We start from the raw sequence: 23916 nt of genomic DNA, 5'->3' as shown, positions 1-23916 counted from the left end.
AACCGCAGCATGCAGGCGCTCTGGGTAAGCTACACGTGAACACACTGCTGCGCGTTCACGAGTCCCTATCCTGACTGAACTTGTGGAGCAGGAGTGGAGAAGTTTGAAGAGCCAGATTCAGACTTTGTAAACCGTCGATAAGGTCGCTAGAAAGAAAACTCAGGCCGGACACAACCAGGCAGTCACCATGGACGATCTGGGTAAGTTGCAAAGCTTGCTTTTGGAAAGCGGAGCGTTTTTTTTCTATGAAGAGAAACGGGCAGCAGGGTGGAGGAGTCAGTTACGTTTCGTCGAGATTTGGTGTCTAAAATAGTATTTCTAGTAAACTTCAGGTTATTCTTTCTCCCTGGAAAAGTGGGTTAATAGTAGACAGAAATCTTACCGCGCCCTGCGAGAAAAAGAAGTAGTCGTTTGACACATTTTATAATTCGCTCCTATTTGTTTATTAAAAGCATCGTAGTGAGTTAGCGACTGGACATCGCTAGCCTTTTACTACCACCTCTGTTTGAACTCTCCCTCGCGCTCATGTTATGTCTCCGATAATGATACGCAGCTCCTTTTGATCCAATATATCGCTCCAAAGGAAGGAGATGTTCAGTTGTCATGTTGTTGTCGAGCTTTAACGCGAACTCCTCCGCTCTTGCCCCAGGCTACTCATTCCAACTTTGAAGTGGTGGAGTCAACAGGCCTCCGTATTTAGACTGCTCAGGCAGCACAATGTGAGTTCAGCCCTCACTCTGGCTGTTTAAAACTACTGGGATAGAGCAGATGTTACTGGGAAAAAAAACAAAAAACAAACACAACCAGCGACTCACGAAAATACTTGATTTTTAAATTAGAAATCTGGACATTGTGGTTGTGGGGAAAACCAAACAATAGTTTTAGTGTTTTTTTCCCCCCAATTTGTCTGATTATTTGGGTATTGAAAACACCCGCAATTTTAGTTTTCTGTGACGTGACTGGTACAAACACTGACCTGTCAATGCGTTCATTACACAGGCTGGAAAATAAATTTAATTGCGCTCATTGGTGTTGGAAATATTTCTACATTTTTACATTCATCCATCCGTCCAACATCGTTTAACTCATGCTTTGAAAACTGACAAAAGTAAGACATGGTAGGTACACCACAAACTGTCTTATCTCCTTCCACTTACAATTTCATATATGTCAACTGTATCTGTATAAAACTATATATTCACTTCATGCTAATCCTCTGAATCTGTGAAGTTTTTTTCCCTTCCTTTTCTGACCTCTCAAAGAGGAAGCTTTAGTTAAATGGATTTGGTAATTGTTTAAGTGGAGAGACGGTGGCTCACATTTTAGCATTTGGCCTGCTGTGAGAATACCTCCAGGCCACATTAGATGCTCTTGCTGCTGAAAGGATGTATTGTTGACTGAGTGGGAGCTTACAGCTCCTCTGAACAGCTTGCTGAAGACAGAGGGGGGGGGCGAGGCTGCTGAGGAATTTCAAGCATCATTCTCTTTCGGGGTCCAAGGTCAAATACCCGCGAGGTCATGACTCACCTCTCGCCGCACCTCTCCTGCTCTGGCGGCGACGCAGTTAGTCTCCGTCTGCCCACCTGAAATCTTCCAACCCTTTGTTAAAAACATTGAGCTTTGACATTTTTTTAGAGCAAAAGTCAAAACTTGTAGATTAAATGACTCCCAAGTGTCTCACAGTGGTAGTTTCCTTATCCCTCCTTGAGTATGCAAGAACAACACACTTCATTACTGACCTTTTAGCCAAAAAAGCTACAGGATTGGTTGATAAAAGCTCACGTGAATCTAGAAAGAAACCTGATCATCTTTTAACCCTTTTTTGTTGTTTTCCTTGTGCGATTTATGTGATCTTGCTGATCTTTTTTGTTGTTTTTCTTGTGTGATTTATGTGATCTTGCTGACTCTTGAGTCAGAAATTTCCAGTGAAATTCTCCAATCAGCCTTTTTACAACCTGGGCCAGGTGGCAACCAGGCCCAGCTTCGTTTTCGGCGCGCATGTGGCCTTATGGAACGAGTCCTCGCCCAGATGTGGACCTCAGAGCAACATGTGTCGGAGCGCTCTGTCTGTTGCCCTGTTTTAAACTAAATCAGTTTGGTTTCTGTTTCTTTTTTTTTCTAATACTGTGAACTGCTGAACTTTTACACAGGATTATCAGAAAGTAGAAGTAGACTGTCGCAATAAGCAATAAATCGGCTAATTGCATGATAAATTGAAACAAACTCAAAAATGTCCATTTGCACAATTTATCGTTTTTCTCTTTTTCTCTCTGACAAAAACTGGATGGCAAAAGTCTCCTGTCTGGTGCTTTGGTCTTAACCAGCCCTTTTTCTGGAAGACAATTTTGTTTACAGAGACTTCATAATTCATTTTATTTATTGTTTCTGTAGCTTTATTTATTTATTTTGGATATTAAAAATATCTTCCAGTTCCAGTATTAAATGTTCATTAGAGTTTAATGATCTTTGAAAATGTGTTTTTGCATTATTATGCCATCACCATTGAGTTACTTTAAAAATGGTCTCAAAACAACAATATTGCCGTTTATCGCAATAACTTCTGTGACAATTTATTTCTCAGCAAAATTTGTTATCGTGACCTTAATACAAGCTATGATTGAAATGCCTGGGAGAGTTCAGTCTCCCTACATTAGTGCCCCTTTCCAGGTCCGGCATAGTGTTGACATTCTAGAGAATGTGCTGGAAATGTGCTCCAGACTTCACAGTGGGGGGTTTTACTTTATTTTTTCTGCTGGAGGTTTGTTGCCTCAGCGTGAAGCACAGGTTAGTGTGAAAGGGAGCCAGGACAGGGTGTGGAAAAACGACAAGAAATGGTGGATGAAGTTTTCAGGTTTTTGTCAGTAATATGGACAAGAGGACAAAACCGACTTAACACAAAGAAAGGGTCAGTTGATGCATTTTTTGGGGGGAGAAAAGGTCGTGCGGTACCACCTCTGATTATAACCGTAAAGTTTTTTCTCCCTTAAGCTAACAGGTAGCACTAAATTCCTGCTGTTTTATTCCTTTGTTTCCGTCTTAATTTTTAGCCGAGGAGCCGACGCCGTGTTTAGAAACAGTTTTCCTCTAATCCGATTCGGGAGATTTTCTGGGAACCCAGCAGGTAACAAATGCCGTTTATAGTTAGAAACGGAGGGAATTCCTCAGACACCTTTTCCAGACCTATTGAAGCACGAATAGATCTGTGTGTAAACCGAAGCACATAGCAACACCTTAATGCATCTGTAAACACACGGCAGGCCTGTAACCTTAGCTGTTGGAGGACCTGTTGATCTCCTGGCAGAGACGGAGTCTTTTTTTACATTTATTACAAAACCCTAAGAAGACTTGGTTGGGTGTGTAGATCATGATGCGGCATTATTTAAACCATTTGCACTACATGCTGAAAATCTTTAAAGGTGTTTTAGCGGTTCACTGTGAGTCAACAGTGCAGAGTTTGTGTTGGCGAACGAGCCGTCATCACCCTGTGAAAGGCTGGAGGGTTAGCGCATACCATGCTTAACCAGTGGGCTCGCCTGCAAAGCTGGAAAGAAGACCCCGACTGTAAATCAGGCTCGTCCCTGATCCACACCCATCCTGTTGTAGGTCTGGGGAAGAAAGAGCTGCGTGACTGACCTCATCGCTTAGGCAACAGAGCCTGTCTCACATCCTCAGGAAACAGTGAAGGAAAACAATGAGCGGACTCAGTGCTGGAGGCCATCGAAGGCTGTTGGAGGGGGCAGCGGCGGGCCTACAGTCTGTGAGCCGGGTGCCAGAACAGCCTTTCCTCTGTTAATTGCTGGTGTACCATACTGTTGTTCCAGTTGTAGCTCCGTTCAGTCGCTTCCTGTTTCTTTCTCACATGCTGTTTCCATGCCCTTCCAGTTACATGACCTCAGATCTTGGCTCAAGACAAGCACTGACTGATATCAGGTTAATAAGGCTGATGTAAATCCTCATGCTTTTATTTCACAAAATAAATCAGCACGTCACTCTGAAACCTTAAAAACGTCAAGATCTGTGAATTTCTACAAATTATCGATGCATGCCACCTTAAGGTTGGATTTGCGTGTGAAAAAAATATCTTCGCTTAATAAACAGGCTTTGTCTTTTTTTTTCTTGTGAGTGGAAAGTTTTTATGTTGTTGAATTTTGATCATTCTGGTTTTCTGCAAATTATCAGTACGTTATGAAATTTTAGTGCAGTTTTCTTTCATCAGTTTAAATTAGAGATTCAAATGTTTAGTCTATAAACACTTGTAGATAAAGATACTGTACTTTTATGTTTTTTTTAATTGAAATAATGGTTTTTGTTTTGTATAAAGTTGTTAGCTCTTTGGCCTTGCATGAAGTATGCAGCTGGGAACACTCGCTGTACAAAGACAGGAAAACGAAACACAAACTTTTTAATTTTACAACTTAAAAGGTTGTAAAAAGATTCTGCTTTCATTCGTTTCGTTTCTTTTAAATTTTGTTAATCCCGGTAGCCCTATCTGACCTATTGACCTGTCGGAAAAGAAATCTGAATCTGCAGAGGACTTGTCAGCTGGTTATGTGTCCCTGTTAGATTAATTGGTTATTCTATATACAGTGAATGGATGAATATTTATCAGTCACTCCAGGATTTCACAGTTTTTTATGATGATTCTTTTTTGCTTTCAAAATCACAAATTTTGCGGTACTACTTTGGAAATATTTGAAAGGAATTTTGTTTAAAAATCGACATATAGAGGAAAGCGATAAGGATGTTCTGTATAAGGAAAAAATACCAAACGGACACAAATATTTCTATTCTTTAAAGAATTTAAATAGCTACTCGCCATCACGGACTATAGCTCATCAGTATAGCACACACACACTCACACCTAGAGGCAATTTAGACAGACCAATTAACCTGACAGTCATGTTTTTGGACTGTGGGAGGAAACCGGAGTACCCGGAGAAAACCCATGCATGCACTGGGAGAACATGCAAACTCCATGCAGAAAGACCTGGGCCGGGAATCGAACCCAGAACTGTCTTGCTGCAAGGCAACAGCTCTACCAACTGCGCCACTGTGCAGCCCGTCAAACCCAATGTTTTTGACAATTTTTGCGGAACGTTTGAAATAAAGTCAAAATTACAATTTTTGTGTGACTTTTATCTTGAAATTGTGAAAAAAACTGGAGGGACTGATTTATTCATTTATTTGATCTAATTGAACAATTTCTAGCACATGGAGGTTGGAGTTTCAAATTACTTTTTCTACATCTTTCATCCTCACTATATTAAATCGTTTTGGCAGCAGTTAGCAGAACATTTGGAATACGCTAAATATCCCGTATGTTTAATAGTTGTCAACGCAATCATAGATAAAAAATTTTTTAAATGCGTGGAACAAATATTATTGAAAGAACGAATGTGCTTTTAACAAGCACTCGCATGCCGTAAATGACAAGATGGCCGATCTTTGACAGTTTGCAGACAGCCCAGATGGTTCCTCGTTGACATACGGTTTTCATCCACGCCTTGGCTCTGACTGTCCTCGGTGACCGAGTGCTGCATCAGTCGCTAGACTTTCCCTTGTGATCTGATTTACTGTCCTGTGGGGAAGCACTTTTATTTTGGTCCAGCACTCTTTCAAAGGGAGTGTCATCTTTCTTACATGGCTCTGCTTGGCAGGGTATTTTTAGCTAGCAATCGCTAAATGATGCCTCTGTCTCACTGATTGTATGCCATTACTAACGTTCATCCATTCAACCATTGTCTCTTTGGGATTCTCTTTTTTTAAACTGCGCGGTAAAAAACAATAGTTAGCCATCTTTAATCTTTAAAGTTAGATTCTCTGTCGACTCCGTCACCTTTTTGATGTCATTTCCCTCTTCGGTATCTCCCATGCTGCCGCCTCACTCCGGCCCCTGCTTTTCTTGTTTGTTATAAATATATCACGTTGGGTTGGCCTGATGGGATAGGATAGGGTTTCCGTTTGGGACCGGAGCCAGTTCTGCTCTTTTTTGCTCCCTGGGTATAAACAGGTGAGCTGTGGACCCTGATGACCTTTCACCGTCGCCCACATGTTGATGAAAAAGATCTAAGTGCTCTGGTTTCGTGTACTCCCCACTGTCTGGTGAAGGGCAGTAAAAACACAGGCATCTCCCTTATTGTGGAATTCAAAGCATGCTGTGGATAGCTTTGAGTATTGAGTGTCTTCTTGACTCCAGGTGCTTTTGGGGAGATGGGGGGGAGAAAGATGGGACCTTAATGAAAGTTTTCACTAGATTAAGTTTGTGTGTTTGCATATAGAGCTGTTTTCCACATGCCCCTACCTGAGAGGTTTCTTTCTCAGGGTGGACGGAGGAATGTGTGGAATTCCCCATGTGCCTTCATCCCATCCGATAAACATCGCAGGACTGTGGCAGAGCCGTGAGTGGGTGGACACTGGGTGCACAAAGTCAAGACTATACATGTGCCCACTGCCTCAAGAATGTGTATAATGTCAACACAATACAGTACCGCAGCGTGACCGCAGTTATGTCCACTGACAGCGCCACTGCAAGTCTGTGTATTGTTTGACTCGAGTCAGATGAAGTCGCTTGAAATAATTTGATCCAGTCGTTTCATTTTTGACGACAGTTTTATTCCTTCAGACCGCTGCACAATCAGCCATTGAGTCAGGATGCTGTTAGCAGAATTGGACTTTATCCATTGTGGCTGCTACACCCCCCACCCCACCACCCCCTGTCTGGAATGGAAAAGATTAGAGCGATACTTGGCCCACACTGCTGTTTGGATTGTTGATGCTTTTAAGTTCCTGTAAGTTTGAGACTTTTCTGTATAAGTTTGTTTTCTTTCATAAAGCAAAACAAATTGAAAGCATTTCAGGTCGCATACTCTTCATACTCCAGTCTAGTTTTTAAATATATTATCATCTTTTTTTTTTTTTTTTTTTTTTTGGGGGGGGTCCAAAAATCACTTTGGGTCATTTTAAATAATTTCCACGAGGCTTAATATTTTTTTCCTTTAGTGAGACGTATTTTTACTTTGCTGTTTTACGAAGGACTCATTCATAATTTATAAGATACATTTGCTGTTGTTGCTTCTGCATTTCCAGAGGAGCATGAGAAGACTGATCAGTGCTGAGTTCAAAAACAAAGCCTTATCTTACAAACTGATGTCGTTTAGCTGAAACAACTAAGGTCAAATTAATGATTCCCACACGATCAGTGTTTCAGTTCACTAATCCTTCTGCTCTCTTTGTCATTGGTCATATCTTGCTGAATCAAGTTGCAGTTTGTCCTGAATCAAGTGTAGGACAAACTGCATTCGAATTGCTTCGACTTGTTTGAAATATGAGATAAAAAATCTAAGATTCAGTAAAAGTGAAGAACTTTGCATGTTGATGTCTGTTTTTAAAAAATTTTCCTGCAATTTTATACTGCAGTGTATTACATGAACATACCTTTTGGCTCAGACTTCTATAGGGAAAAATGTTTGATTATGAATGTTAATTAATAAATAATTAATAAATTCTTTTGTGTGTTCGCACAATATTGTAATTGCAAAGGATTGCTTGGTTGCAATAACATTTTGCCAGTTGCATGTTACGTTCTCTATTGGCTGAGATGCTAATGCTCATGAATAGTGGTTGAGTCGATATGAAATATAAAAAAAGGAAAATGAAAGATAACTGTGAGCTACCTTTTAATTTTCAGCAACAGCATCGTGATTAAATATTCTTCTGAAATCCTACATCCAACTAGATGTAAAATGTTCAGATATTTTATGATGGAAATGTCCTTTCCAATCTGAACGGAACAAGTGAGAGGAATGTCTCTGCTGTGATTGGTGGACAGAACGCCAGAATGTCCTGTGGATCCTTATGACGACGCAGCAAATGTCTGCAGTCGGGTCTTCCAGCAGTTCAGAGTTCACTACAGGGAATCAACTCAGGCCTTTGACACACTTCCCTCTGCGCTGGGACAGCAAGCATTTCAGGGTGGAAATATGCAAACATGAAGAACCTGTGGAGTCGTGAGCATACGCTTAACCTCTTTGAAATGTATGAGAAGGAGCTGAGCATTCTTTTTGGTGAAAACGAAGAACTCCACCATCAAAATGCAGAAATAAGAGACCACTTCAGGAAGAAGCTTGAAGCAGAGAGGAAGAAGAACATGACTCTGAGTCAAGAAATTGACAAGCTCAAAGAGCTTCAGGATGCAGATCCGAACAAAGCCATTGGTCGTAAGTTGGTTTCAAACGGCAGCTGTAAGCGCATTTGTTTATGGTGTAGAAGATGATCAGTCTGCTGCTTGTACCTTACCTTAAAAGTAGAAGAAGTTTTCACTCATGTGTTTCCAGAACTGAATCGCCAGCTCCAGGTGGAAACTAATCTGCAGCTGAATGTGGAGTCTAAAGCTGAACAGGCTGCTCAAATCACAGACCATTTCATGCAGAAACTGGAAGAAATCCGCAATGTCTGTCACAAATGTCCAGTGCCAATCCAGATTCCCAAAGAAAATCACAAAAGAGGAATGAATGACCTCAGTCGAGAACTGCTGGAGCTGAAACTGAAGCTTCAAAAAGAAAAAGAATTGAGAGCTCACAAAGGCCCTGAGGTCCTTACTCAAGCTGACATAGAGATTTCATCTGAGGTTCTGGACCACATCGGTGAAGAAAAGTCCAACAGCTACATGGAGCTGAGGAAAGAATGGGACGAACTCCTGCAGGAGATCCTGGTGCTGCATCAACGGGAATACAAACTGAGGGATGAGATTGAGTGGAATGGTCTGAGAGAATTTGAGATTCTGGAAATGCTCTGTCAGGAAATATCAGGGTTGGAAGCGTTGGAGAAGTAGCATCTTTGCCAGGACGTGTCCTGCGAGGACGAGAGGGGCACATACTTAAAGTCGACAGCTGGACAAAATGAATCAAAGAAGTGGTGAGAAAACTTGTTTCTTTTAATTGAAACGGTACAAACTGAAGCTTACATGCATTTGTAAAGTAAATAAAGTTCACCAAGTATCCTGCTCTGAATAGTTTGATACCTTTTTAACCTCAACACTTAACATCTGAAGGAATCACTCTAAGCCTGATGACCTAATCACTCTCCAGGCGAAGCAAGCAGTGAGTGAGCAAGGTAACAGTTGGATGTTACGATACTTGCGGATGAATATCGATTTTTTTTCTATGAAATGAAACTAAACAAGGATATGTTACATCAACAATAATAGAAATGTCAAACCAGCAACAAAAATAATTCACTTTCATATAGGTGTGTGCAATTTCTATAGTGTAAAACTTGTGTTTTATGCTGTTGCTGTTATTTTTAATATAAGCACCAACTATTCTGCCTAGGCTAAACAAAAATAGTCGTCAGAAAATAATCTATTAAATTTTCTATTTAAATATTCATTTCAAGCTAGAACCACACAGGTCTGCTTGAATGTAATTTTTGTTAGGCTGTAGTGCATTAAACTCTGCATTACAGTGACATATTCAGCCATTTGGGTGGGATTTCCTCATCCTTCATGTTCTTATCTGATGTTCTAAGATCTAAGCAACCCTGAGGAGAAAGGTCAGACACTGTGATGCTGTAGAGGGAAATGTGGGTTATTATTATGTCGTTATCGCAATATTCCATGGTAATATGGCATTGTGATGTTTTTATGACACTGTGGAGCACTGTTAACAACATTTTTCTAAAGACTATTTTTAAAAAATATTTTCAAAAACATGGCAGGTGGATATTTGGATCATTTTCCTTAGGAATAGCGGTAGTATCCTTATCATGGTGTCATACAAAGTATGAAAGTTCAATGTGCAAAATAATTCATTCAAAAATACTTTATGTACCCAAAGGGAAATTATTCATGTGTTACAGCAGCATTGTCTGTTGTTGGTTTCTGACAATTTGCATAATGACCTAAATAGTGAGTGATCTGCATGAGACATGCTCTTGATTTTAATTAATTTATAATATATAATTTAATAAAATAATAAAGTACATGTTCATTAAGGATAAAGTGTATTTTTATCCCAGAAATCTCCTTGAAAACCTTTTCTGATGGCACCGGATTCATATGAAGATCACATTAAAACCATGATAAAGTAAGAAAATAACTTTTCATATTTCCAAAAAATTAATCACAGTTTTCTTTAAGAATAACTTTGAATATTTCCAGTCACTGCTGTGTCATATCAGCAGCCGATGGTGAGTTTGGAGAACTTTGCTTTGTCTGCAAGTGCCTCTGCAATCCTTGGGCAGGATTTCCGTCCTTTCTGCCAAGGCCAACAGGAACTTTCTAGGAATTCAGTACAACAAGTATAGCAAGTCCAAAAGCGTGTTTAATTTGAAAACCCTGGTAAGAGAAATATGATACCACAGCTACATTTAGATCGGCGCATTTTACGGCTCACCTTTGTCCTAAAACCACTTGTGGCATTTTTCTATGTGCGGGCTTTGTTTTATGAGCGACAAAGTCAATTTAAGTCGGGCCTTGTTCAGCATGTCAGCACCAGGTGCAGATTATTTCGAGCTGGTCTGGATATTTCGGCACATTTGCACAGACATGGTTACTCACTGAGCTTACCGCTTTAAATAGGCCTGAGCTCCCGCATGGTTTACGTCAAAGTGCAGGACAGAGGACGTTTGGCTTCTGGGCAGGATTCCCCTTTGGACCACAGATGGTGATGATGAAGAGTGAGGATTAAATGTGGAAGTTCTTGTCTAGAGAAGTGTGAAATATTATCTTTGCTAATCTTTGAACCACTTTCTAGATCAATGGGAAATAAAACTTTGCAGTCATAAAGAAACTCTAAATCGAGACAAGTTTGTATGTTCTAGGATTGAAGCGACGCTGCTTTTTAAAGCCGCTGTGAGCTTTGGATCATCTAAAGCAGATGATGGCATGTCAAAAGCATTGTAGCATAACGGCATGCAGCTGGTGACGGCAGTCTATTCTGGTCAGGCGGAGGCTGACTGGATGGACGGACGGATGGTGTGATGTAAGGGTCTATTTTATTCTGGAGTTGCACCAAATTCTCAGGAGGATAACTTTGTACCCTCTCAACCCTGGACGCCGTTCAGAAATGCTTTCTGCCTGCCTGCCTCTTTGTTATCAGTCTGTCTTGTTAAGTTTGTCTCGTAAAGCTAAATGGAAATCCACACTTCAATAGAATAAATGTACAAATAAAAGTGGAGAAAGTAGCAGTGGGTGTGGTTTTAAGAAATCTAGAAGGTTGACTGGGGATTTAGTTGTAAATAATGGTCCAGAGGTACTAGTGCCACATCAAACGGACTGGCTGTGAAAACTATAAAGAAACTGATTTGTTTATTTTTGCTTAGTTAATTCAGTAGTTTGGATGGCAATGCTCCAAACTTTTCATTTATATTTAATACCACTACTTCATGTGCAACTAAAACAAGTTCGTATTGTTTCATTGGTATTTTTCAGTGTTTTCCAATAGAATAAGATTAGAAAATTGAAGCTGTTTTGTGGCCTTATAACACCTGACAGTGTTGGTTATTTAAAAAATATCAGTATTGGCCAAAATCAGAATCTGCAGGACCGGCTTTTTAAAAATCAGTGATCGGACAGAAAACTGCAATCGGTGCAGCTTCTCAGGACTCCTAGGAAGGCATGAATTAACACACAGCAGGATGATTTATATTCTCCTAGAGAAACTCTCATTTAACATGTTTGAAATTTATGCAGTAAATTGGGGTTTTGTATTCTGTATCCTGTCTGATCATTTTCACTTTATTTCTTGAGCTCAAAGTTTTGTATAAACTTTCTATGTTATATATTTCTAAAAGGTGTGCAGAAGGCTTAACTGTATGTTGCAAAGGAAATTCTGCTCAGGGCTTAGACAGCTTTGGACATGATGCTGTGGAAACTGCTGTGTTGATTTTGTTGTAAACACATTGGAACGACAGACTCGGTGTCACTGAGCCGTCACTTCACATAAGGGAGTTTACTGGCCTCCACCCCACAATGCAGCATGTCCTCACATAAATCAGCTGTGAGGCATCTGTTTAAAGGTTTGTTATTCAAATTAGATCTGATTTTTTTTTCTCTTTGTAAAGCTTTAACCTTCATGTGATGATTATTCCAGTTTTACTTTAAGAGGTAAGCTGATATAAGGTTTATGAAAGACGTTAAAATTTTTTATTTCTATCCTTCCTGCCATGCAGGACCATTAGTTATATCAGAGGTAGAGACAAAGACTACCTCTGATATAAGGTAGTCTTAACAATTTTATCCTTTAAACTGTTACAGGATTAAACAAAGTAGCTTTACTATGCTGCATTGCGCCTTCCTGTTACCTGCTGTAAATCTCACTCTAGCAGTCTGGTTAAGACACAAACATGTCTCAAAATCTTATGCCAAAACGGATTCTACATCTCTGGGCTTCGTCTGACTTTATCTACTGAAAACACCTGTAGAGCTGTTAGAGCTTACTGTGGTGTGTTCACTAACCGAAACTGTATTGATATTACAGCTTTGAGTTTTGGCCTGTACTGATATTGACCCAATACAATATCAGCATCATTGCTTATTGTTGAATGTTAGAAAAGGCTTGATCAAGTGATATTAATATAAAGGTATGAGAACAACTGGCCCATTTATTATTATTCAGTGACTCTTTGTTCAGGAAACGAGCGCTTCTGGAGAAAAATGCTGGGTCAAACTAAATGGAGAGTTTGTATATAATCTGATACTTGTTTGTTGTTTGATACTGATATCCCAAATAGATCTCGTGTTGGGAACCTAAAGAAAGTATTTCACCTTTTCAGATGCACTGCTTGCAGACCTAGAATCTACTACATCCCACATCTCGAAGCGGCCAGTCTTTCTTCCCGATGAGACGCCCTACTCCATCCCAACGGGCGGACTCCCCTATCAAGACGCGTCCATACCGCCTCCAGTTCCACCTCCGCCTTCAGCTGACGCTCTGAACGGCTCCCTGACAGATCAGCCAGATTCCCACCACTCCTCCCAACAGGTGGGTCTCTACTTTATGTGGGCACGAGGCACTCTCTGACTTTAAACCTAAAATGTTAATGACTTTACTCATCTACTCCAGTCTTTAGGTTCGGCCCATAAGAGCTCGTGGTCCAGAGACAGCAGCAGTTCTCCGCTGTCGCACATTGAGGAGGACCATGTTTACAGGTGTTGCTCCCGCTCTCTGAATGTCCTATGAGTCAAGCAGACTTAAAGGTAAACATTTTCTTTTACCTTTAAGTTGCACTTTGTGTGTTTTTCAGTTTTCCTAACAAACACAAGACGTCAGACTCGTCTCCAGCAGCCATCACCTCTGCCCTGGGCAGTAACCTCTCGGAGCTGGACCGGCTTCTGTTGGAGCTCAACGCCGTGCAGCAGAGCTCCCCTTCCTTCCCTACCACAGGTAGAGAAAGCTGCTATTATAATAAATAAATTGCACCTCTGTGTCTTCTGCTTCTTCTTCTTCTCCTTCTTCTTCTTCCTTTTGTGTCTAACCTGAAAACACTGACAGACATTTAAATTCCGAAAACGAATACAGAGAAGTTAGAAGTGGAGACATGCTGGAGAAAATATGTCACAGCTACAATTTTAACACATTTAAATGGGATTTTAGTATTAAATAACAGCATTGTCACAAATATTTTGCGTTTATATGATAAGAATGACGATGCGGGGCAGGCTGCCGAGCAAACATGGTGATGATGTCATAATTCTTTGACATCTATTCAAGTAACACGCCTCAAGTTTTATTAAAAGCATCTGGTCTGTACTTTCCTTGTGTCTTTTCTCCCCCTAATCTGCTTGTATTTGCGGTGCGTCATCTTAAGACATGAGGACAAGAATCCACTTTGTAGAAAATGGGAAAACGGGGGAAGGGGGAAGTTCGACACTTTCTCACTTCTGTTTGTGTTGAGCAGCATTTACTCACCCTGTCACGTTTCCTTAGAGGAGGCAGCTCCACCCTTACCGTCTTGCAGTATCACCCACTATGAGAATGGAGGCGCTCCTGACATCCTCGTAAGCCCTCCGCCTCAGGAAAAACCAAAACGGAATGGGATGAGGCCGGAGGAAGCTCGACCCCCGGTGGACGGTCTGCTGGAGGGTTCAAGTCCTTCACCCAGGTACAGCCTCTGTTTTTACCGACTCTGATTCATGCAGTTAAAAGAAAAGCTAACAATAAGAAGAAAGATCAATACTCTCAGAGGTGATAGAGGGAAGAGTAGGAAATAATAAATGTATTGTGATCTTTCTAAGTAGGAGCGCGGGATATTGGGGAAAACATGATATAATATTTGCGTATGTCGTGATTGCAATATGGTTTGTGATAAATAAACCAAATATTTAAACATTTTACTATCTTTTGTTCTGGATTCATAGCAAACAGTCTGCAGATAATTAATCCAGCTACTAAAAATACAAACAAAAGCAAAATTTCCATCTCAAACACATGGGTTTGAGATCAGTTGACAAATCTATTGCTTTGTCAACAAAAAGATCCAAGATTTTTTATTTTCCTGCCATTTTTGCTTGTTTGTCGTACGAAATTCAGACTCAAAGACCGGATTAAGAAATTTAACACACAAATAAAAAACTAAAAAAAACTAATAAATAAGAAAGTAGTTTATTATAAAGCTCAGCTCTAGTTTTTTATTCCATTCACCACCTTTTTAAACTTTTTATGCTTCAGTAAACAATAAATTTAATTAAATATCAAATGTATCCGAAGTGCAGAGAGCATGAATGCATGATGCTTCAATAATTAGCAAACACTTATTGCACGCCAGGCGGTTCTTCACATTTATGCAAATTGCAAACAGTGATTCTCAGAAAACCATACGTTTACGGCATATTGTGCAGACCAACTTTCAAGTGTAGCTGAATTTCAGCAAGGTTCACTTTGGATAACATTTTGATGTACTCTTTCAGAATAGTGAGATCCACAAAACATGAAAATATTAAAATGTTTCATTTAGTCATGGTGCAGCCACAAGCTTGAACGTATTTAAGTTTCTATCTGCTTGGCCAACACAAAGTAACAGAGTCAGAGTGTGAATGATGTTTTCAGAGTGATGCAATCTGCTTGTTTTCCTGCACGCAAAGCGTTCTGTATGTAGCCCACAAAAGTTTCTTTTGGTCTCATCTGACCACCATCTTTCACATATTTGCTTTTTCCCTTTTATGGCTTTCTAATTACTGCTCTTCCATAAAGAGTATATGACAACTAATTGTTGTGGCAACAAATTTTTCCACCGCATACGTCAATCTCTGCAGCTCCTCTGGGAGTTACCAGCTGGTTACACTGGATTTTATTTTTGGACAAAAAAATAAAAAGATCAATTCGTATAAAATAAATACGCTTTAGATTTATTTGTCAAGACTTTTGGGGGGGGGGGGGGGGGATCCTTCTATGTTGCAATTATTAACTACTTTGCATTGGTCTGTTAATAAAGTCTCAATGAAATGCATGAAGGTTCATTGTTGTAATGAGACAACTTGAAAAAGTCGAAATGTGAATACTTTAGTGCTCTATATAGCTTTGTTTATCAAATCCTTCAATGTTTTATGTGCTTGTAGGATTTAAAAAATGAAATTGTATTTTTCTTGTTTTTTTTAAATGCCTTATTAGGATAATGTAAGTATATTAAACTGCTTAGCCTTATTTATAGAATATTTTTACATGGATACATTTACTGTTCTGTGTAAAAACAGACTAAAACCAGGGGGTTTTAATTAGGGTGCACTGATTGATTTGACTGATTTTCTGGCAATTCCTAGAAAGTCTGATCTGTCAATTCCGATTTTGGCCGATGACAATTTAAACGTTAAACATCATGACAAAGTTGTTAATTTGTCAGCAGTGGGGCAACTATTGTTAATTGCACACATACAGACGTGACCTGGTGGTTGGGTCTGTCAGTCAGCCCTCTCTCACAGGACAGTAAAAAGTGATTTTCAGACCTTTGAGATGTGGATAAGATCCGTGGTTAAGATCTGTTTGTCTTGTAAGTATCGGGCAATCTCTAATCTCCCAAAATTAAGAAAATCTGGGTCAATTTATCGGTGCACCCCTACTTTTAATGCCATTTACATTTGGATTTAAGCTTCATTGTTGTTAAAAAGAATCACCTTCATGCTTTCCAGCTCTTCCACACGTCACAGTGATTTGGATGCATCTCAGCAGCAAACGAGAATGTCGGCTTCCTGTGCCACCAGAGAGTTGGATGAGCTGATGGCCTCTTTATCTGACTTCAAGGTACAAGTCAGCATGAGTAAATGTTGTAGAGGCTACTTTACATCCTCTGTTCACAAGCCTCTCCTAAAGAAGTTTTTATAACCTCTGTCCTCTTCCTCTTATTGTACTTCTTCTGTCCTCTAGCCCAGCTCTTTGGGCTCTCTGCCAGACCAAGCAGGGACTCCAACTACCTCTCACCATTTTCCAGCGCCTTCCTACATCACCCCAGCGGCTCCTTCTTCTTCTTCTTCTCTTAGTCTACCCAACCCACCTGCCTCTTCTTTCCTCCCTTTATCTGCTGCCCTAGAGTTGCACATAGATGAGGAAGGGAAGGACAGTGGCTCTGTGATGCCTCATCCGAACCTTCTTGTACCCCACAGTCCTACTTCGTCTCTTTCTGCTGCCAGTGACATCGACCTGGACTCTGTCATAGATGTCTCTGCCACCTTGCTGTCCTCCCAAACAAAGTCCCTGCTCGTCCTCTGTCAGTCTGTTCCGTCTAGTTCCAGCTTGTTAGGAAATAGCCCGAGCCTTTCCAATGCCACTACTCCCTCCCTTACCTCTGTTAACACCGTCCTGGAGCGCAAGACCTCCAAAACCCCCAGTCCGTCCGCGGAGCGGCTTTCACCATCCGTTAGTAAAACGTTCTGCGCTTCTGAATCTATCAGCCAGCGGCCTGCTTGTTTTCTTGACCAGGACTTAGATTTCACCTCCCCACCTCTTTCAAAAAGCCTCACTCCCCCTCTCTCGACTCCTTCGCCTCGGCCTGCATCTACGTCTCGATCTTCTCCGCACCTCCCATCAGCACCGTATTCGCCGCCGTCTGCAGTCTCTCCGCTGATGATCCCCTCTCCTCTGATCTTCACCAGTACCAGCAGACAGTTGTCAGAGGTGACTCTGGTAGCCCAGAGAGACACTTCCCTCGCTTTACAGCAACCGTTTACAGAGGAGCCCTCTCTTGACGAGGCCCTAGATAAGCTTCTAGCGCTGAGTTTCGCACAAAGTCATACATCGCATACAGAGGAACCACTAGAAACGATGGAGGCTCACTCTCTCGGGAAAGGACTGCAGGAGGTGCAAGAGGACCTGATCCTGCCCATGGACAGAAGCTGTGTGCAACCCGACACGTTCGCCAGCGCCACCAACACCATCACAGACGACTCCATAGACATGGGAACCGACGGGAACGGAGACCTGGACTGGGCTGACGAGGAGCTGTCGATGTCCCTACATGATGGACTGGACGGCACCATGACACCGTTCACTGAGAGGCTGTACACAGATGGCAGCATGACTCCACTGACTGAAGCCAGCTGGATGGATGAGTCCATGACCCCCTCCTCGTGTCCTGGGACCCCTGAGGTTGCCTTGGACATGCCCCTGCTCCAAGCTCCCAGTATAGACAGAGTCTCTGCAACGGGACATGTATGCATCTGCACGACAGGCTCGTTTTGGTTCTGGCTGCTGAGACTGATACATGCTAGCATCTGCTTCAGCTGTGTTGTTAACATCTTCAAAATGGCTGAAGTTAAAAACTGGTGCATATTTATTAACCACGCTGGTCGCAAGCCGTATTCTATGCTATGATGTGTTTTTAAAATTTAGTAAGCTACTGTTTGGTCTATATATTTATCAATTAGGGGTGTGCTGATAATTTGGTGCCATTTTCCTTAATTCTGGGAGATGTGCAATTGGCCAGTATTTACATGTGAAACTGATCAGTCACTGTCCCCTTTTGCTGACAGATCTGCTATACTTACTGACTTTCTGGACAAAAAAAATCAGTATCAGCCACAATAGGCTTTTTAGATATTGAATATTTCTTGATTAAATGACAAAAAAATAGTTTGTGTTTAAAATAGCTGGTTAAAGATTATGCCAGAGGAAGCACATAGATGTAGACACTCTACTGAGACTAAAAACTCGCTACGTTTGAGACTCCTTAGCATACAACAACTAGAAGCGAGTTGATACAAGTTAACAGTTTGGTATCTATCCCCTAATTGGAGAAAAGTTGTTTTTTTTCCCCGACCAACCATCTGGCAGTTCTAGTTCCCGCTGGATACATCTCTTGTTTGGTCCTATTCCTACTTACAGTATTTTTGTTACCATTATAAATAAATAAATTTTGGTTATCAAGCAAAAGAAAAGAAGCCATCCATCTAACAGTTTTTGGATTGAGATTGCACCCATGGCTAACTCAATACTTTTGCTGCTATAATCATAAAAATAATTTCTTACACTTGGACTTGTGTTGTGTAAAAGAAGCTAACGCATCTGACTTGGTGAGTATTTTGCTTGCTTCAGTCATGTTGAAGAGGATTTGGAGGGTTTCAGCTCATTGCCGTCATATGACCCAAGCATGCTTAAAGGACATGATGCACGACCCCCAACGTGTGCTGGAATGTTGCCTGAACTGGTTTACGGTGAATCTGGGTGTAAGATGAGGTTTCCACCGTTCCCTCCTAGATTAAATCGGTGATTAGGCGCACTAAAGAGACTCCCAACGTGCATCCTATGTACCGCGACGGTCACCTGCGCAGGAAGATGGGCCCCATCATTGTAAACAAGAACTCGTCTCAGGACCGCCTCATAGAGGAGCTTCAGGGTAAGCTCGGGATCGGCCGCTCGGAGCGGCGCCGCAAACAGTCGGACGAGTGGCTGACCGAGGGGGTCGTCGTCACGTCCAAACCCCAGCGTTTCCGTCCAGACGGATGGGGCGGTGAAGTCGACAAGGTTGGCTGCTGTGTGCTCAGACGTCTAACCAAAATATCTTTCAGCTAATTCACCTTCTTTCGCTTTTCCTTCACGCTCCTCTCTGTCTCCCTTCAGATCATAATTCCTCCTGAGTCACCAGTCCCTGTCAGGAAGGTCCTCCCACCCCTGTCTCCCCCTAACCCTCGTCACCCCGCTGTTATAGAAGAACCTAAGAGACCACTCCCAGTACAGCAGCCCCTTGTCCCAACACCACCACCTCTTCCTCCACCTACCTCCTTTAATTCACAAGCCATCCGTGCTCCGGAGCCACTTCCCCCTTCTCGACAAATTACAAAAGCCACACCCCCGCCGGCACCCGTTCAGAACCTTCCCATCCCTAAGCCAGAACCCCCTCCTCCTGTTGTCCACACCCCAAACCATCCACCACCGGTGGAGCCAGTACAACCAGCAGCACCCAAACTCCTGGTGTCTATTGGCTGCCAAACAGAGTATGACCCATTCTTCCCTCCAATGCAGGCACGAATCCCCGTCTCTTACCCCTTCTGTTGTTCACCCGTCCTTAGAGATGTCTGTTTTTTAATTTCGGTAGCCTCCGAGTGATTAATTGTTTCATTTGCATCTCTGTGGAGCAGAAAGACATAACTATTTGCAACCGTTCTAGATCATGGCCCAGGGGAAGGCCGGAGTTCCAGGTGGGCCGCCGACGCAGGTCAACAAGCTGGACAACATGCTTGGGAGCCTGCAGTCTGACCTCAACAAACTGGGGGTGCAGACAGTTGCTAAAGGAGTCTGTGGTGCCTGCTGTAAGCCCATTGTGGGACAGGTGAGATGATATAATCAACTTTTCATACACTGGGCCTTACAAAAACTTTATACCCTCTGGATAACCCTCAATCTATTTTATTGGAATTTTATTTGATAGATTTACCCAAAATAGTGCATAATTGCAAATACAGCTAGAAAACAAACAATATTGTGAAAACCAAAGAAACAAAGGATACAGATCAAAGTGGGATTAGGTTACAAAAACAATCCCCCAAGATGAAATAGTCTGCCAGGGTAACAAGACAGTTCATCGTATAATATCGGAAAAATGTCTGGCAGATTGTTTGACTTATAATTAGTACTTTTTTGTCGCTATTAAGGAATAATTGACTTAAAACAAGCTCCTATAATTTGCTGAAGTTATGTGTCAGTAAGTTTTCTCTTATTTCAAGTATGCCAACTTTTTTGCACCAGAACCTGCACCAAAAATTACTTGGGAAGATTGTGTTTCTGCAGTGTTTGTGAAGCTCCTTAAATAATTGGTCCAAACATGTTTCAATCCTCCATCTGCTCTCCTGTTCACTCAGGTGGTGACTGCCATGGGCCGTACATGGCACCCTGAGCACTTTGTGTGTACACACTGTCAGGAGGAGATCGGCTCCAGGAACTTCTTCGAGCGGGAAGGACAGCCGTACTGCGAGAAAGATTACCACAATCTGTTCTCTCCGCGATGCTACTACTGCAACGGGCCCATACTGGATGTGGGTCATCATTCTGTGAAAACGTGAGCGTCTCTAGCAGAAGTGTTGATGTGTAGTAAGCTTTGCTGCCGTTCTTTTGTACAGAAAGTCGTGACGGCGTTGGACCGGACATGGCATCCTGAACACTTCTTCTGTGCTCAGTGTGGATCCTTCTTTGGCCCAGAAGGTGCAGCCTTTTTAGTTGTTTAAGTTCTGAATTAGCAATATGTTCGCTTTTGCTTTATGGCTCATGCAAAACCCGTTTTCCTCTCCTGTGTTTCCTGCAAAGGGTTCCACGAAAAGGACGGGAAGGCTTACTGCAGGAAGGACTACTTCGACATGTTTGCTCCGAAATGTGGCGGCTGCGCCAGAGCCATCCTGGAGAACTACATCTCTGCTCTCAACTGCCTCTGGCATCCCGAGTGTTTCGTTTGCAGGGTTCGTAATCCAGAATTTCTCCCTCGGCTGATTTTTGTCGCGCTCACGAGAAGAGAGATCGAAATTACGGCTCGTTCTCGTGTGTCCGCAGGTGTGCTTCACCCCGTTTGTGAACGGAAGCTTCTTCGAGCATGACGGCCGGCCGTACTGCGAGGTGCACTACCACGAGTGCCGCGGCTCTCTCTGCTCCGGCTGCCAGAAGCCCATCACGGGCCGCTGCATCACGGCTATGTCCAAGAAGTTCCACCCGGAGCACTTCGTCTGTGCCTTCTGCTTGAAGCAGCTCAACAAAGGCACGTTCAAAGAGCAGAACGACAAACCCTACTGCCAGGGCTGCTTCATCAAACTGTTCAACTAGAGAACCACATCTACAGCAGGCTAGAGCTGTGAGCAGGGTCCGATTATAATACAGTGCGATGCGAAAACATTTATTACCCTCTGAACCTTTTCTTACCTTCGACAACCTTTATGGATTTTATGCGAAATATCAACACAAAGTAGTTTAAAATTGAAAAGTTTAAGGAAAATAGCATATGCTTTTTCAAAGTGAGCCAGGTTCTTTTGCCTTCTTATTAACACTGATTAACTTTCCTGTCCCAGAGTATGATGCTGCCACCACCAATTTGCTTTGTCCCAGGAATGGCTTTTTAGCAAACAGCTAAAAAGTCCAAAAAAATGTTTAAAACTGTCATCATTTACATTTTCCCACTACTTCAAATTTGATCTGTCGCATGGAATCTGAGCATACGCATTGCAGTTTGCGGTTGTGACAAAACTGAAAAAGTTCAAGAGGTGTGAATATTTTCTGTTAGTGAAAAGAAGAGTTTTCCTCTGGTGATGATGGAAGTATGTTTTAGACTGATTGTGTGCATGTTGTTGAAGCAGAATACTGTTTTCATGCCAAGTTTTGAAAAAAAAAGACAAAAAAAAAAAACATTTCTGCTGACTTAACATTTTTGAAGTGGCTTTTTTTGGTCAGCAAATCTAATGAAGACATGTTTGGCATGTAAATGGTGTCGTAAACCTTTAGAAATACCAGGTCGGAGTGTGCCATTTTTCCCCACAAATTATGGAGGCAGTAAACTTTACTTTTTCCCTGTTTCTATATGTTTGTAAGATGTCAGCCGTTCCGTTTGGTTAGCCGAAAATCGTTGTTTTTTTCAACTTTTACAGTTTCTATCGTTTTACAGTGTAGTGAATTCAGACTGGATGAGATACTGAAGTGTGTGTGCGTGACAATTTTGCTCACTGGCTGAGTGTGTCATTTTAGCAGGGAACAGATGACCTATTGTTTTTTTAGTTTTTTTTTTTTAGCTTTGGAAATGTGCGGTCAGCTTTTTATTTTTATTTTTTTACCACATATGATGTCAGAAAGACTTTTTAAACACTTGTTATGTAGAAGAAAATGGGTTTTGGATAAATCCACATTGCTATAAAACATCATGACTTTGGAAATGTGTAACTCAGTAAATAACTTGTGGTTATTTAGAGAATGGGAAATGTGAAGTCACTCTGGAGTCACGTTTAGTCATTGATCAAAAACACTTGTTTATGAAGTTCTAAGAAGTGTGGAAACCATGTTACACAGCTACTTTTTCTTTAAAGGAGTAGCCAATCTCTAATCGCTTTCAGTGTCCACAGTTATCTTTACACTGTCTGTATCCTTGTCTGTAAAACCAAACGTGTATCAAATAATAATTTTTCACCTAGAATGTCCACAAATGGCTGTTCCGACATTCTGCGCGGTCCGATCATTCCTCGTCTTTTCACTGGGCAAAAAATTAAGCTCGTCTCGCACAGGTGGAGCCACGTTGTTTGTATCTCTTTCACTATCGTTACTGTTTCAGACTAACTCCTGGGAGGGTTTCTGTAAATATTCAATGCAGCTACATCGTCTGGAATGTGCTTGGCGAATGTGTTTCCTAACCACTTGTTCGGGGATGAAGAGGCGAAGGCGTGGCGCAGATACTCTGACATATTTGCTGTGATTACTGTATTGGGAAACGAATGAATGTTGAGCATTGCACAAGCCGGCGGACAGTACTCCGTTTGCTTGTGACGTTCCTGCAACTATGCAACTGTGGATTACCAGCGTGCGTTAACAGACTCTCTTTGCTTTTGTGCCTGTGATTTGACACGCAGCCCGATCACAGTAAGAATCCACAGTCTGTCTGTCATGTTGTCTGAGAGTCCACTAAAATGTGTTGGCTGTTACACGAGAACGCGGTGGTCTGAGAGGAGCAATTGGCAGGACTAATTCGAATCATTTCCCACAGCATGAGTGGCATCTACTGTATGACCACTAGGTTGGGTCTGTTCATTATAATTTGCCCTTTTGTCTTGTTCAGGGAATTCTAGAGCCTTATTTCTTCTCTTTATTTAAGATATCATGTTACAGGAGCCTTTCAAATCAGTGTAGTGGCATGTTATTTAACCAAAGCCATACCTTCTATAAATTCTTTTGTCTTTCTTTCCTTTTCACTCAGAATGTCAGTCTGTACAAATAGTGAGATTAATCATTGTTACTCTGATTATGCAAATAAATTCTGTTTTGCTATCAATTTGTCTGAGTGTTTTATATATATATATATATATATATATATATATATATATATATATATATATATATATATATATATTTGGTCTTAAAGTAACAATGGTCATTTTACTAGCAACATTTATTGATGCATTTTGCTTTATTTATCTTTGGTTGTGTGTCTTAAAACACAGAATTAACACGATAATATCTCTGAAATAACTTGCATTAAAATTTCCGTAAAATAATTTATTATATTTTGTTTAGGTGGGGAACTATACAAAATAATCCCTAAGAATTTTTGGTTTCGTTAGTTTTGATCAGTGAAGCTCTGAAAAGAAATATTTCCAATTAAAAAAAAATTGATATTAGTTTATAGAACAAAAAATGTTCCACAACACGAGGAAGAGCTACGTGGAAAGTGACGAGGTCACATGCAGGTGGGGTTGTGTTGACTGGGGAAATACCTCCATCTGCTGGATGGATTCTAGAATTACAAGCACAAAAT

At 41.4% G+C, this 23916-nt stretch overlaps 1 protein-coding gene across 3 annotated transcripts; it reads left to right on the top strand.

The window, feature by feature from the left end:
• Positions 1–24: 24 nt before the first annotated feature.
• pxnb (paxillin b) lies at positions 25–23433 on the top strand. 3 transcript variants are annotated; one of them, XM_008417582.3, is made up of 14 exons: positions 34–200; positions 12772–12980; positions 13062–13147; positions 13243–13382; positions 13926–14100; positions 16121–16232; positions 16356–17636; positions 18681–18947; positions 19044–19445; positions 19591–19752; positions 20282–20455; positions 20540–20621; positions 20724–20872; positions 20964–23433. In XM_008417582.3, the coding sequence occupies exons 1-14, from the start codon at positions 188–190 to the stop codon at positions 21228–21230; spliced, it is 3519 nt and encodes a 1172-aa protein (XP_008415804.1). In that variant the 5' UTR covers positions 34–187; the 3' UTR covers positions 21231–23433. The 3 variants fall into 3 exon arrangements, with proteins under 3 accessions (XP_008415806.1, XP_008415804.1, XP_008415807.1); XM_008417585.3 differs by lacking the exons at positions 16356–17636; positions 18681–18947; positions 19044–19445 and having other exon boundaries at positions 41–200; XM_008417584.3 differs by lacking the exons at positions 19591–19752; positions 20282–20455; positions 20540–20621; positions 20724–20872; positions 20964–23433 and having other exon boundaries at positions 25–200; positions 18681–19178.
• Positions 23434–23916: the final 483 nt, after the last annotated feature.

This window comes from Poecilia reticulata, chromosome 9 (assembly GCF_904066995.2).
Source record: "Poecilia reticulata chromosome 9, P_reticulata-male-v2, whole genome shotgun sequence".
NCBI classification, from domain to species: domain Eukaryota; kingdom Metazoa; phylum Chordata; class Actinopteri; order Cyprinodontiformes; family Poeciliidae; genus Poecilia; species Poecilia reticulata.
This window is presented reverse-complemented; position numbering and strand designations above follow the sequence as displayed.

Bases quoted from the DNA above. Each gene is read 5' to 3' on its own strand.
- pxnb (XM_008417582.3), top strand. The intron at 20,456-20,539 runs GTGGGTCATCAT...TCTTTTGTACAG, and splicing joins GCAACGGGCCCATACTGGAT to AAAGTCGTGACGGCGTTGGA. The intron at 20,873-20,963 runs GTTCGTAATCCA...GTGTGTCCGCAG, and splicing joins CCGAGTGTTTCGTTTGCAGG to GTGTGCTTCACCCCGTTTGT.